General features: G+C 46.5%; 1 protein-coding gene across 4 annotated transcripts in view; it reads left to right on the top strand.

The window, feature by feature from the left end:
• Positions 1–310: 310 nt before the first annotated feature.
• The window catches only part of LOC148048838 (merlin), a gene marked incomplete at its 5' end in the record, with an annotated part of 49,580 nt that continues 37,431 nt past the window's right edge, over positions 311–12,459 (top strand). For all 4 annotated transcript variants that reach the window (XM_087705610.1, XM_087705608.1, XM_087705611.1 and 1 more), the window contains 5 exon segments: positions 311–393; positions 1,472–1,547; positions 3,644–3,778; positions 8,603–8,677; positions 12,248–12,361. In XM_087705610.1, the coding sequence (XP_087561736.1) occupies positions 311–393; positions 1,472–1,547; positions 3,644–3,778; positions 8,603–8,677; positions 12,248–12,361 (483 nt within the window).

Genomic DNA, 12,459 nt, shown 5'->3' on the forward strand with positions numbered 1-12,459 from the left:
ACATCTTCAAGTTGACAAGGTTGAGAAACATTGGCCTAGAAGACCTCCAAGGTCCCTTCCAACTCTCTTGTTATTCCGACTCTATTCTGATTCTGGAGGTGGGATTTTCTAAACTTCATCCAGCTTTGATTGTGGCGCTGTGTCTCCACTTTAAGGCGTGAGGACTTCCAACTCCTAGGATTCTGGGAATTGAAGTCCACACGTTCCCAAGAAACGTTAGATTATATGGGACTGCAACAGCAGAGAGGAACTCACCACCAATCAAGGTTGGGCTGTGAATTAAAGTTATTTTTTTTAAAAAAAATCCTAGGTGATAAATCTCTACCAGATGACTCCAGAAATGTGGGAAGAAAGGATCACCGCGTGGTATGGGCAACATCGAGGCAGAGCCAGGTGAGTGACTTAAAAGGGACAGGTAAACACAGGTAGCCCTTGGTTTGCCACCATTATTTTAGCAACTGTTTGAAATTAACAGTCACCGAAATAAGTGACCCATGGCCGAGGTGGCGCAGTGGTTAAATGCAGCACTGCAGGCTACTTCAGCTGACTGCAGTTCTGCAGTTCGGCTGTTCAAATCTCACCGGCTCAAGGTTGACTCAGCCTTCCATCCTTCCGAGGTGGGTAAAATGAGGACCCGGATTGTTGTTGGGAGCAATATGCTGACTCTGTAAACCGCTTAGAGAGGGCTGAAAGCCCTATGAAGCGGTATATAAGTCTAACTGCTATTGCTATTGCTATTTAAAGAAATAATAATTTTATTTATAGTGTCAGGCCTGCAGCCATCTTTTCTTTTGGGTCTTTGGCCTGCCACACTTTGTACTATTCTACTATGCATTTTCTGTTGTGGGAAAATGGGATTGTACGGAGTTAGATGATACGCAGCCATAACAACATTCTTTCTAGAAAGCCAAGGTCACCCTTTGTTCTCTGCACCTCAGCACCTGACCGGAATTGGATGGGTGGAAGCTGCCAGCATGGCAGTGGGAGATTGGACCATGGGATGGACTTGTGGGTGTGGGTGTGGGCGACAAGATCTCGAACTTTCAACTAGGAGGGGAAAACCGGGAAGCTTTCAGATTCGGGTTTCCCCAGATGTGCCAACATGTCTCTCTTAATCAATTGGAACTTTGAGGAATGCTTTGCCTTGGACTCTGATTTACTTTTGGATGCTCTAAAGATAACCTTCCATGAATTGGGTTTGGAATGAAGGATGATAGTGAGGGGAAATTATTTGGGGTGGGGATTAGTCATTTTTCAGTTTTAGACGCTGGGCTTAGCATAAACCCGCCGCTTGAACTTTCGCTGCAAAGCTTTGTCACCTTGGCAGGGGAAAAAAATATATCAATCTTCGGAGAGATTATTGGATCTGCTACACCTTGTTTGATTTCTGTTCTTGGGTGCCTGCCAGATGCTTTCTCTAAACCGTCGCCTAAACTTCCTTCCCACACACCCCTCTCCCTTTGCTTTGCAGGGATGAGGCAGAAATGGAGTACTTGAAAATAGCGCAGGATCTAGAGATGTATGGCGTGAATTACTTTGCCATCCGGGTAAGTACATTTAGAAATTCACAGTGGGAATCACTCTGCGGTTCGGGGTGTTTTTTTTGGGGGGGGGGCATGGCAGTGGTAAATGTTTTTTACTACTGGTTCTGTGGACGTGGCTTGGTGGGTATGGCAGGGGAAAGATACTGCAAAATCCCCATTCCCTCTCCACTCCTGGGGGAAGGATACTGGAAAATCCCCATTCCTCTCCACTCCAGGAGAAGGATACTGCAAAATCCCCATTCCTCTCCACTCCAGGGGAAGGATACTGCAAAATCCCCATTCTTCTCCACTCCAGGGGAAGGATACTGCGAAATCCCCATTCCTGTCCACTCCAAGGGAAGGATACTGCGAAATCCCCATTCCTGTCCACTCCAGTGGAAGGATACTGCGAAATCCCCATTCCCTCCCCACTCCAGGGAAAGGATACTGCGAAATCCCCATTCTTCTCCACTCCAGGGGAAGGATACTGCGAAATCCCCATTCTTCTCCACTCCAGGGGAAGGATACTGCGAAATCCCCATTCCTGTCCACTCCAGTGGAAGGATACTGCGAAATCCCCATTCCCTCCCCACTCCAGGGAAAGGATGCTGCAAAATCCCCATTCCCACCCCACTCTGGGGCCAGCCTTAGGCGTTATTTGCTGATTCTCTGAGCTACTGAAAATTTCCGCTACCGGTTCTCCAGAACCTGCTGGATTTCACCCCTGGGGGGACGGGACGAAGCATGCAGACCGAACCGTGATCCCATTCGTGGAGAAGCATTCTGTGGCTTTTCGAGTAGCATTTCCCTTGTCGCTTCACCTGCGGGCCAGAAGGAGATTTCTGAAGGGGAACAAATGAGTCATTTGGCACTGCGGTCCACACGCCGATTTGGAAAGCTTCTCTATCTCTCTCCTTCCTCCCCCCCCCCCCCCCCCCAGCTCCTCCTTTCAACCAGGTTATTGCAGCAGAACCTCCGGGCCAAAGTGGGAGAGAGTTCAGGTGCAAATCCGTGGGGCTGATTTGCTGTACGGCTCTGAGTGGAATTAATTCTCTCCATCCCACTCCCCATTTCCCCCCCCCAAAAAAAAGAATTTGTATTTTTTTAAATTCTCTTACGTAGCATTTTAAGCATACATTCACATAATTGTTTTTCTTCTTTACATTTATCATTCTTATACATTTATTATTTCATTTAATAAGTTATAATTCACCATCCCTTCCTCCTTTTGTAACACCTCCTTCTTTTCTCCCTCCCTTCTCTACTTTCTTCCTTCCTCCTCTCCTTCCCCTTCCTTCTTCCCTGACCTTTCTCCTAATCCTGCTCTTCCTCTTCCCCTTCCTACCCCCTCTCCTTCTCTTCCTCTCCCTTCCATCCTCCTCTCCTTTCCCTTTGCTTTTCCCTCCCTCCCTTCCTTCCTCCTCTCCTTCTCCTTCCTTCTTCCCTTGCCTCTCCCCTACTCCTACTCTTCCCCTTCCTACCCTCTCTCCTTTTCTTTCTCTCCCTTCCACCCGCTTCTCCCTTTCCTTTTTCCCTCCCTCCCTTCTCTACTTCCTTCCTTCCTCCTCTCCTTCCCCTTCCTTCTTCCCTGACCTTTCTCCTACTCCTGCTCTTCCTCTTCCCCTTCCTACCCTCTCTCCTTCTCTTCCTCTCCCTTCCATCCTCCTCTCCTTACCTCTCTCTTCTTTCCCCCATCTTCCTTTCTTTCTCTCCCCCTCTCTCCCTTTCTTTTTCTATTATTGGTATATATTTCAAAACTCAGTTTATATTTCCTTGGGATGATATTTCCGTCAGCCCAAATATAGTTTAATATCATTTCTTATTCCCTTACCTTCACTAGTCTACCCTTAATATGTCTCCCCCCTTTATATCTCATTCTTGAATATATACATATATGTTTAATATTTTCTTTTCTGTTTTCCCCTTCTCCCCCTCCCTCTTTTCCATTTAATAGTGCGTCATCTGGGTACTTTATCTTCTCCTTACTTACTTTCTTTTTTAATTTGCTTTCTCTAGCCAGTCATAGAACTTTCCCCACAACTTGAAGTACTCTGATTCCTCTTTCTCCTTTATTTTCATTGTCAACCTAACCACTCCTCGTTTTCTTCTTCTTCTTTTAGAACAAGAAGGGGACAGAGCTGCTTCTGGGAGTTGATGCGTTGGGCCTCCACATATACGATCCAGAAAACAGGCTGACCCCCAAAATCTCCTTCCCTTGGAACGAGATCCGCAATGTCTCTTACAGCGATAAGGAGGTAGGCTTAAGCTATGTAAGCACAGAGAAAGCAACAGTAGTTTAGGCCGTTGTTTGAACACCTGCCACGTGGTGGTCTAGAGGTGGGTGCTCTCGCATCACCATCAGGAGGCTGTGAGTTCGATCCTAGCTAGAGGCAGAGATTCCGTTCTCTTTGGGCATGGTGAGAATATATCTGCTGAATGTAACTCCGTACTGGCAACAGGAAGGGCAGTAAACACTCAGCTCCATTCAGTTGCTCAAGACTCCATCCCGCTACGGAGCCTTTAAAAGATGATGATGTGCTTTGAACATCTGCCTGGCTAAAATTTATCAGAAGCCTCCTCTGGGGTTGGCGCCATCGAGACGAGCAATAATACAGGTAATCCTCAACTTATGATCACAATTGAGCCCAGAAGCTGTGTTGCTAAGTGAGGAATTGGTTAAGTGAGCCTTGCCTCTTTTTTACTTTTTTCTTGCCACGTCTGTTAAGTGAATCACTGCAGTTGTTAAATCAATCACACCGTTGCTAAGTGAACCTGGCTTCCCTGTTACCTTGGCTTGTCGAGGAGGTCGCAAAAAGGGATCACATGATCACCCCCTCATGATCAAAAAAGGGATCACATGATCACGGGGATGCTGTGACGGTCGTAAGTGTGAAAAAATGGTCCTAAGTCACTTTTTTCCAGTGCCATTGTCACTTCAAATGGTCACTAACCAGATGTCAACTCGCAAAGCATCCCTGGCCTGCTCTCGAGTTGCCATAGGCAAGAGGGGGGGGGGAAACTGACGGAGTAGCACCAGCCACAAACAGAAACACATTCCACACGTATCTTTCTCAAGGCTGTCTCCCAGGTTACCTGCAACAGCCGGAGGGGCATGATCTCTACAGCCCGGAGAATTGTGATTTATGACATACCCTGGGGGGAGGGGTGGGAAACAGGGTCATAGTTGGGCCCTAAATTACGTGGGGGGTCAGAGCTGGCTTCACTTGGGTACTGCCGATACGTTGCTTCTAATAAATAATTGGGCTTCTTTTGAAGCTTGGCTCGAGGCTCATGATTTAATTAGGGCATCCGTCGGAACCCTGACACCTGGCTGTTATAGTCAAGGACTACCTGTGTTTGTGTTAGGTTGAAATCCCACCACGGGGGGGCACTTTGAATGAAAAGAGTTTTAATCCAAAACTTAAAAGTGTATAAAGGAAATTCAGAAGCTCTCTCTCTCTCTCTGCTGGAGGTATTCTCGATTTTGGGTCACTGTGAATTTTGTTCTCTTTGTCTGTATTTAAATAAGCCTTGGGCTTCTCGTTTGGAACTGATGAACTGTTTCCTGGCTGTGCTTAAATGAAGTTGACCTCCATTTTCCCAGGTCTCCCCTCGAGTTTCTAATTGCCCTTTCTGCTGTGTTTATGGACAACGGCACCATTGGAGTCCTGCCTGTCCGGCAGCCCTTAAGTGAAATTTCTAAGTGCTGCATTTAAAGGCACTGACTGAGTGTTAGGAATGTGAATAGGAGCCTCCATGTGCTGGGTTGAGCCTTTTAAGATAAGCCGAATCACTAATTTGTAGCAGGACTTGTTCCCTTAGCCATAGGAAAAGGATAAAGAGGACTGTGAGAGATAAAGGGCATCTAAATAGGGTTGTTGTGAGTTGCGAAGTTGTGTCCGACCCATCGCGACCCCCATTGACCACGTTCCTCCAGGCCTTCCTGTCCTCCACCATCCCCTGGAGTCCCTTAAAGCTCATGGCAACTGCTTGGGTGACTCGATCCAGCCACCTCCTTCTCTGCCGTCCCCTTCTAATTTTGCCCTCAATCTTTCCCAGCATGAGGCTCTTCTCCAGGGAGTCCTTCTTCCTTCTCATCAGGTGGCCAAAGCATTTGAGTTTCCTCTTCAGGATCTGGCCTTCTAAAGAGCAGTCAGGGTTGATCTCCCCTAGGATGGCCCAGTTGGATCGCCTTGCAGTCCATCTTTATCTATCTATCTATCTATCTATCTATCTATCTATCTATCTATCTATCTATCATCTATCATCTATCCATCCATCCATCCATCCATCCATCCCATCCCATCCCATCCCATCTTTTCTATGTTGTTGTTGTTGTTGTTAGTTGCGAAGTTGTGTCCAACCCATCGTGACCCCATGGACAACATTCCTCCAGGCCTTCCTGTCCTCCACCATCCTCTGGAGTCCATTGAAGCTCACGGCAATTGCTTGGGTGACTCCATCCAGCCACCTCCTTCTCTGCTGTCCCCTTCTTCTTCTTTTGCCCTCCATCATTCCCAGCATGAGGCTCTTCTCCAGGGAGTCCTTCCTCCTTCTTAGGTGGCCAAAGTCTTTGAGTTTCCTCTTCAGGATCCGGCCCTCTAAAGAGCAGCCAGGGTGGATCTCCTCTAGGACTGACCGGTTGGATGGCCTTGCAGTCCAAGGGACTCAATGCAGGAGTCTTCTCCAGCACCAGAGTTCAAAGGCCTCCATTCTTTGGCTTCCTTCCTTCTCATTAGGCGGCCAAAGTCTTTGAGTTTCCTCTTCAGGATCTGGCCTTCTAAAGAGCAGCCAGGGTTGATCTCCTCTAGGACTGACTGGTTGGATGGCCTTGCAGTCCAAGGGACTCAATGCAGGAGTCTTCTCCAGCACCAGAGCTCAAAGGCCTCCATTCTTTGGCTTCCTTCCTTCTCATTAGGCGGCCAAAGTCTTCAGGATCTGGCCTTCTAAAGAGCAGCCAGGGTGGATCTCCTCTAGGACTGACTGGTTGGGTGGCTTTGCAGTCCAAGGGACTCAATGCAGGAGTCTTCTCCAGCACCAGAGCTCAAAGGCCTCCATTCTTTGGCACTCAGCCTTCCTTATGGTCCAACCTTCACAGCCATCCATTGCAACTGGGGAAACCATAACCTTGACTAGATACACTTTTGTTGGCAGGGTGATGTCTCTGCTTTTTAGTCTGCTGTCTAGATTTGCCATCGTTTTCCTCCCCAGGAGCAAGCGCGAATGCTTTAAGCACTGAATGTGTGCATTTTCCCCACCCCCTCTTTGAAAGAGATTTTTGCATCTCACCGTAATATGTCCTTGACTTAACAGCCACAACTGGGCTCCAAATTTTCCATTGCTAAGTAAAAAAACCAAAACCACTTACTAAATGTCTCACTTAGCAGCAGAAATGTCAGGATCCAATTGGGGGGGGGGTCGTAAGTCAAGGACTGCCTGTATAATACCTGTTTCACATGCGTGCATAATTGTAAAAGGCTAAAACGAAGCCAATCAGACCTGGGTCTCCTTCATTTCCGAAAGATAATAGAAAGCTGAATGTCTCTCCCACAGCACTTAACAGAAAACCCATCTTTTGAGTGACGCTGCTGTCACCTTTGATCATGACAATGAAGCCTGGTGATGAGATGATGGGCAGATCGGACATGATGGGATGTACAACCTTAAGAAGGGCCCCCTTGACGCAGGGGAGGTGTTTAATCTAGTATAGGCAATACTGAACGCTTGGCCGGAATTGAAATATCCTTTCTCTGCCCATTGTTGGCAGAAAATTCAAGAGGTGGGATTAGTTTGGGGGCCGAAGGGGGGGGGGGATTTCCTCTCAAGGGAGCCAGAATCGAAGGCAGCATCTCATTCTTCAACTGCCAGCTAAATGACAAAGCGTCACTCTTTTTTCCCCCCCGCCCTGTAAAATGAACCATTGCTGATCCTTTCTCTAAGCGCTAACAATTGGAGCATTTTCTTTGCCCCTGGCAAAACCTTTGTCAGTGGCAGAGGGATTTTTTGGGTGTGGGAGAGAGAGGGGGGGGAGAGAGAGAGAAGTGGGGGAAAGGGAGGGAGAAAGTGACAGTGAGAGAAAGAGAAGAGAAAAATAACAGAGAGAGAAAAAGAAAGAAAAACAGAGTGAGAAAGAAAAGGAAAAAGAAAGAAAAACAGAGAGAGGGTAAGAGAAAAGAGAAAAAATAAGGGGCAGAGAAAAAGAAAGAAAAACAGAGAGAAAGGGAGAAACAGGAGAAAGAGGGAGAAAGGAACAGTGAGAGAGAGAGAAAAAAGAGGAGAGAGAGAAAAAGAAAGAAACAGAGAAAGGGAGAAAGAGGAGAAAGAGGGAGAAAGGGACAGTGAGAGAGAGAGAAAAAAAAAGAAGAGAGAGAAAAAGAAAGAAACAGAGAAAGGGAGAAAGAGGAGAAAGGGACAGTGAGAGAAAAAGAAGAAAAAAGAAGAGAGAGAAAAAGAAAGAAAAATAGTGAGAAAGAAAAAGACAGATAGAAAGAAAGAAAAACAGAGGGAGAGAGAGGGAAGGAGAAAGGGATAGAGTGAGACAGAGAGAGAAAGAGAAGGGAAAAATAAGAGTGAGAAAAAGAAAAAGACAGAAAGAGAAAGAAAAACAGAGGAAGAAAGAGAGAGAGAGAGAGAGATAAATGAAGTAAGGATTTTTTCCCCACTGTTGTTGGTTTCTTCAATTAAATGAATTCCCTCGTTGGGCCTTTGCTTCCCTTTCTGTACGTTTCCAGCATCAACGTGGTAGGAACAGGCATCTCCCTACATCTCAGCATTTGCGACGCTTAATTTTCGCAGTGTGGCCCAGGAGGAAAAAAATAAATAAAGGCAATTCAGGCTGATTCTTTTTTTTTTTTAATGGACCAGCGCCCAATATTTTGGAAGGAACGGGAAACGTTTCCCGTCTGAGGTCCTGGAAAGTTAGTCCCAGTTGGAAATTTCTCAGCCAGATGAATCAATGATTTAACTCGAGATTGAGCTTCCCATTTTCTGTCTAATCCTTACGCCTTGGTTAACGCCTTTATCTCTTGTGGCTCTAAAAAAAAATAATGTACACAAAGCTACTTTTGTTTTCCACCTAGTTTACAATCAAGCCTCTGGACAAGAAGATTGACGTCTTCAAATTCAACTCCTCAAAGCTGCGGGTCAATAAACTGGTAAGGTACCGCGTCCTTATTACATGGGAGAAATTTCACCTGAGCAGAGAAAGGTACTCATTTCCCTTTCCTGCTACTGAGGCATGCTTGTATGCTGTGAGAGCCGAGGTGGCGCAGTGGTTAGGGTGCAGTACTGCAGACCACTTCAGCTGACTGTTATCTGCAGTCCAGCGGTTCAAATCTCACCGGCTCAAGGTTGACTCAGCCTTCCATCCTTCCGAGGTGGGTGAAATGAGGACCCAGACTGTGGGGGCGATATGCTGACTCTGTAAACCGCTTAGAGAGGGCTGAAAGCCCTATGAAGCAGTATATAAGTCTAACTGCTATTGCTATTGCTGCAGGTACAAACAGGTACACCTGTGGTAGGATCCAGAGGTTAGCAAGTGATCTGGCAAGCTACAGCCAAAACTCAGCGGCGTAGGGAGTCTTTCTCATATGCCAGCTCAGGGTTGGACTCACAGGTGGGTTCCTACCGGTTCGTCAAATCTACCGAACCGGTTAGAAGAGATTCCACCAGTGGACCCGGAAAGCAGGCCACACCTACAGAAGAGGTTCCAAAAAATTTTGAAACCCACCACTGGTTGGACTAGAAAATCTCGTGAGATCCCTTTCCAGCTCTTATGATTCTGGGCTGTATGTTCATAACAAACCACCCCACCCACACGTTGTTTTCCCCTTGGTGTCAGACCTGCCCCAGTCTGATCTCCTAGGAAAGTGAAACCCTCGACTCCATTCGATGGGAGTGAAAAGGCACTTACACTAAGAGATGCTCATTGCAGCAGAGTGGGGCGGGATCTGAAGTCCCTGCACGGCAATACAAAACTAACCCCTTCGTTGCCCCAGCCCTACCCCCCATAGTCCATCTGGGTGTAACAAATTTGGCGCCCCTGAGATTTTTTGGGGGAAGCGCTGAGGTGTTACAGGCTGGTGAAATTCCAGTCCCAGGGTAAGTGGCCTCGAAGATTGAACAGGTTAACAGAGTTGGAAGGGACCTTATAGGTCATCTAATCCAACGCACAGACCCCTTCTCAAGCAGGAGACCTTACACCTGTGATGGCAAACATATGACATGCGTGAGCCTCTTTGTGGGCAAACACACCGTTGCCAGCTGCTCTTCTGGTTTCCAATGCGCCAGCCATCTGGTCTTCGCTGGCCCCGGACCACCAGAAAAACGGTCTAGAAATGGCTATGATATTATTTTTTCTGGCGGATTAGGGAGAGCGAGCGAGAGACAGGACAGGGTCTGTTTGGATTTTGGGTAAAGTGGCTCTAAATCTTGAGCGAAAGGCCAACTTGACAAGGCGTAATCCACTGTTGGTTGAAGCAGCAGGGCTTTGTTTGAGAATCCTTTCCGAAATTGGTCTCTTGGAGAGCTGAGAAAACAACAGGCTTTTCGATGAAAGATTTCTAATAGCGGCTGCTTTATTTCTCTCGCTCTTGGCTCCCGGCTAGCGTCGTTAGACACCCACCGGTGACCTTTTGTTTTAAGCCCGTGCCTTTTTAGCCAAGGTTTTTTGCAGGGTCTCCTCGCCTGTTGATGGATTGAAGACTTTACAGGAGGTGTTGACCAGTCTCGGCTCGTCAATTTTATCTTCTTCTTCTTTTTTACCTGTGCAGTTTGAATCCCGGTGTGCAAAAGCCGGAGGGGTTATTCAGAACACAATCTCCAATCGCTCCTTCTGTCCTTCTCTTGCCAGCTTACCTGGGGAATTCAGTGGCGTTCCTCCACTGTCTATGATTTCTAACATTTATCCTGAAAGCGGGTAGCTGAAGATTATTATTATTATAATAATAATTATAATAATAATAATTATTCCAGTCGTAATTGGCACACTGGGTGCTATTCCAAAAGCACTGGAATTACATTTAAAACAGTTAAAAATTGACAAAATCACCATCAGTCAAATGCAAAAAGCCGCACTGCTTGGATCTGCACCCATATTACGAAAATACGTTAGGACGTCCTAGGCCCCTGGGTGGGGCCTGACTAGTAACCAATGCCAAATCCGGCGAAACAACTGGCCGCTGTAATACAATTGTATAATAATAATAATAATAATTGCAGCACAATTCAGTAGCACAAATGATCCATTGGAATTTGTGCAAAAATTATAATATTAAAACACCAGCAAACTGGTGGGAACATCAGCCTGAAAAAGTCACCGAAAATCAGATGGTCAAGATCTTGTGGGACTTCCGTATACAAACGGACAAAATACTGGCGCATAATACACCAGACATCACACTGGTTGAGAAAAATAAGGTCACAATCATAGACATCGCAATACCAGGTGACAGCAGGGTTGACGAGAAGGAACATGAAAAAATCGCAAAATACCCGACTTAAAAATCGAAATTCAACGACTATGGCACAAACCAGCAGTGGTAATTCCAGTGGTAGTCGGCACACTGGGTGCTATTCCAAAAGCACTGGAATTACATTTAAAACAGTTAAAAATTGACAAAATCACCATCAGTCAAATGCAAAAAGCCGCACTGCTTGGATCTGCACGCATATTACGAAAATACGTTATGACGTCCTAAGCCCCTGGGTGGGGCCCGACTAGTAACCAATGCTAAATCCGGTGAAACAACTGGCCGCTGTGATACAATTGTTATAATAATAATAATAATAATAATAATAATAATAATAATAATAATAATAAAAAATTTATATGCCGCCCAATCCCGAAGGACTCCGGGTGGCATATAAAGAGGGAAAGAAAAAAAATAAAATAAAATAAAAAGGATAGTTTAAAATACACAACACGCATACGATCTAATCGGGGCTGGGCCTTAACAATAAGGTCAACAGCCCCAGGCCTGCCGGAATAGCCAGGTTTTTACAGCTTTCCTGAAGGCCATGAGAGTGGGTAAAGTCCGGACCTCTGGGGGTAGCTGATTCCACAGGGTCGGAGCAGCCACAGAGAAGGCCCTTCTCCGGGGAGCCGCCAGCCGACATTGTCTGGCTGACGGCATCCGAAGGAGGCCCATCCTGTGGGATCTTACCGGCCGTTGGGAGGTATGTGGCAGTAGGCGGTCTCGCAGATACGCTGGCCCTAAGCCATGTAGGGCTTTAAAGGTAATAACCAACACCTTGAATTGCATCCGGAGACCAATTGGTAGCCAAGATTCAGGAAAAAGAATTGGGAATGTTGTTAGTTGCGAAACCTAGCAGGTCGAAAGCATGTTAAAAAAAAATGCAAGTAGAAAAATAGGGACCACCTTTGGTGGGAAGGGAACAGTGTTCCGTGCGCCTTCGGCGTTGAGTCATGCCGACCACATGACCACGGAGACGTCTTCGGACAGCGCTGGCTCTTCGGCTTTGAAACGGAGATGAGCACCGCCCCCTAGAGTCGGGAACGACTAGCAAGGAGGGGAATCTTTACCTATACTATAGAATTCGATATAGCTACTGCCCTGGGATAGAAGCTGTTTTTCAATGTATGGCTCCTTGTTTTTATTGTCCTGTACCGGCTGCCGGATGGTAATAGTTTTTAAAAAAATAACATGGTGTGGTGTTTAACAAGGACTTAGCCTGCTTTCTCCCTTTCTTGTTGGCTGCAACAGATCCTTCAGCTCTGCATTGGCAACCACGACCTATTCATGAGGAGACGGAAGGCCGATTCCCTCGAAGTCCAGCAAATGAAAGCCCAGGCGAGGGAGGAAAAAGCCAGGAAGCAGGTGAGAATATTCCCAGTTCCAAACACATGAGGTCTGCATTCACAAGACATCCTAGGCAAGAAAAGCGAAATGCACAGGTACAGTATAAGTGGTACGTG

This window comes from Thamnophis sirtalis, unplaced genomic scaffold (assembly GCF_051295495.1).
Source record: "Thamnophis sirtalis isolate CommonGarterSnake01/CBP01778 unplaced genomic scaffold, rThaSir2_p1.2 scaffold_2, whole genome shotgun sequence".
Lineage (NCBI taxonomy): Eukaryota > Metazoa > Chordata > Lepidosauria > Squamata > Natricidae > Thamnophis > Thamnophis sirtalis.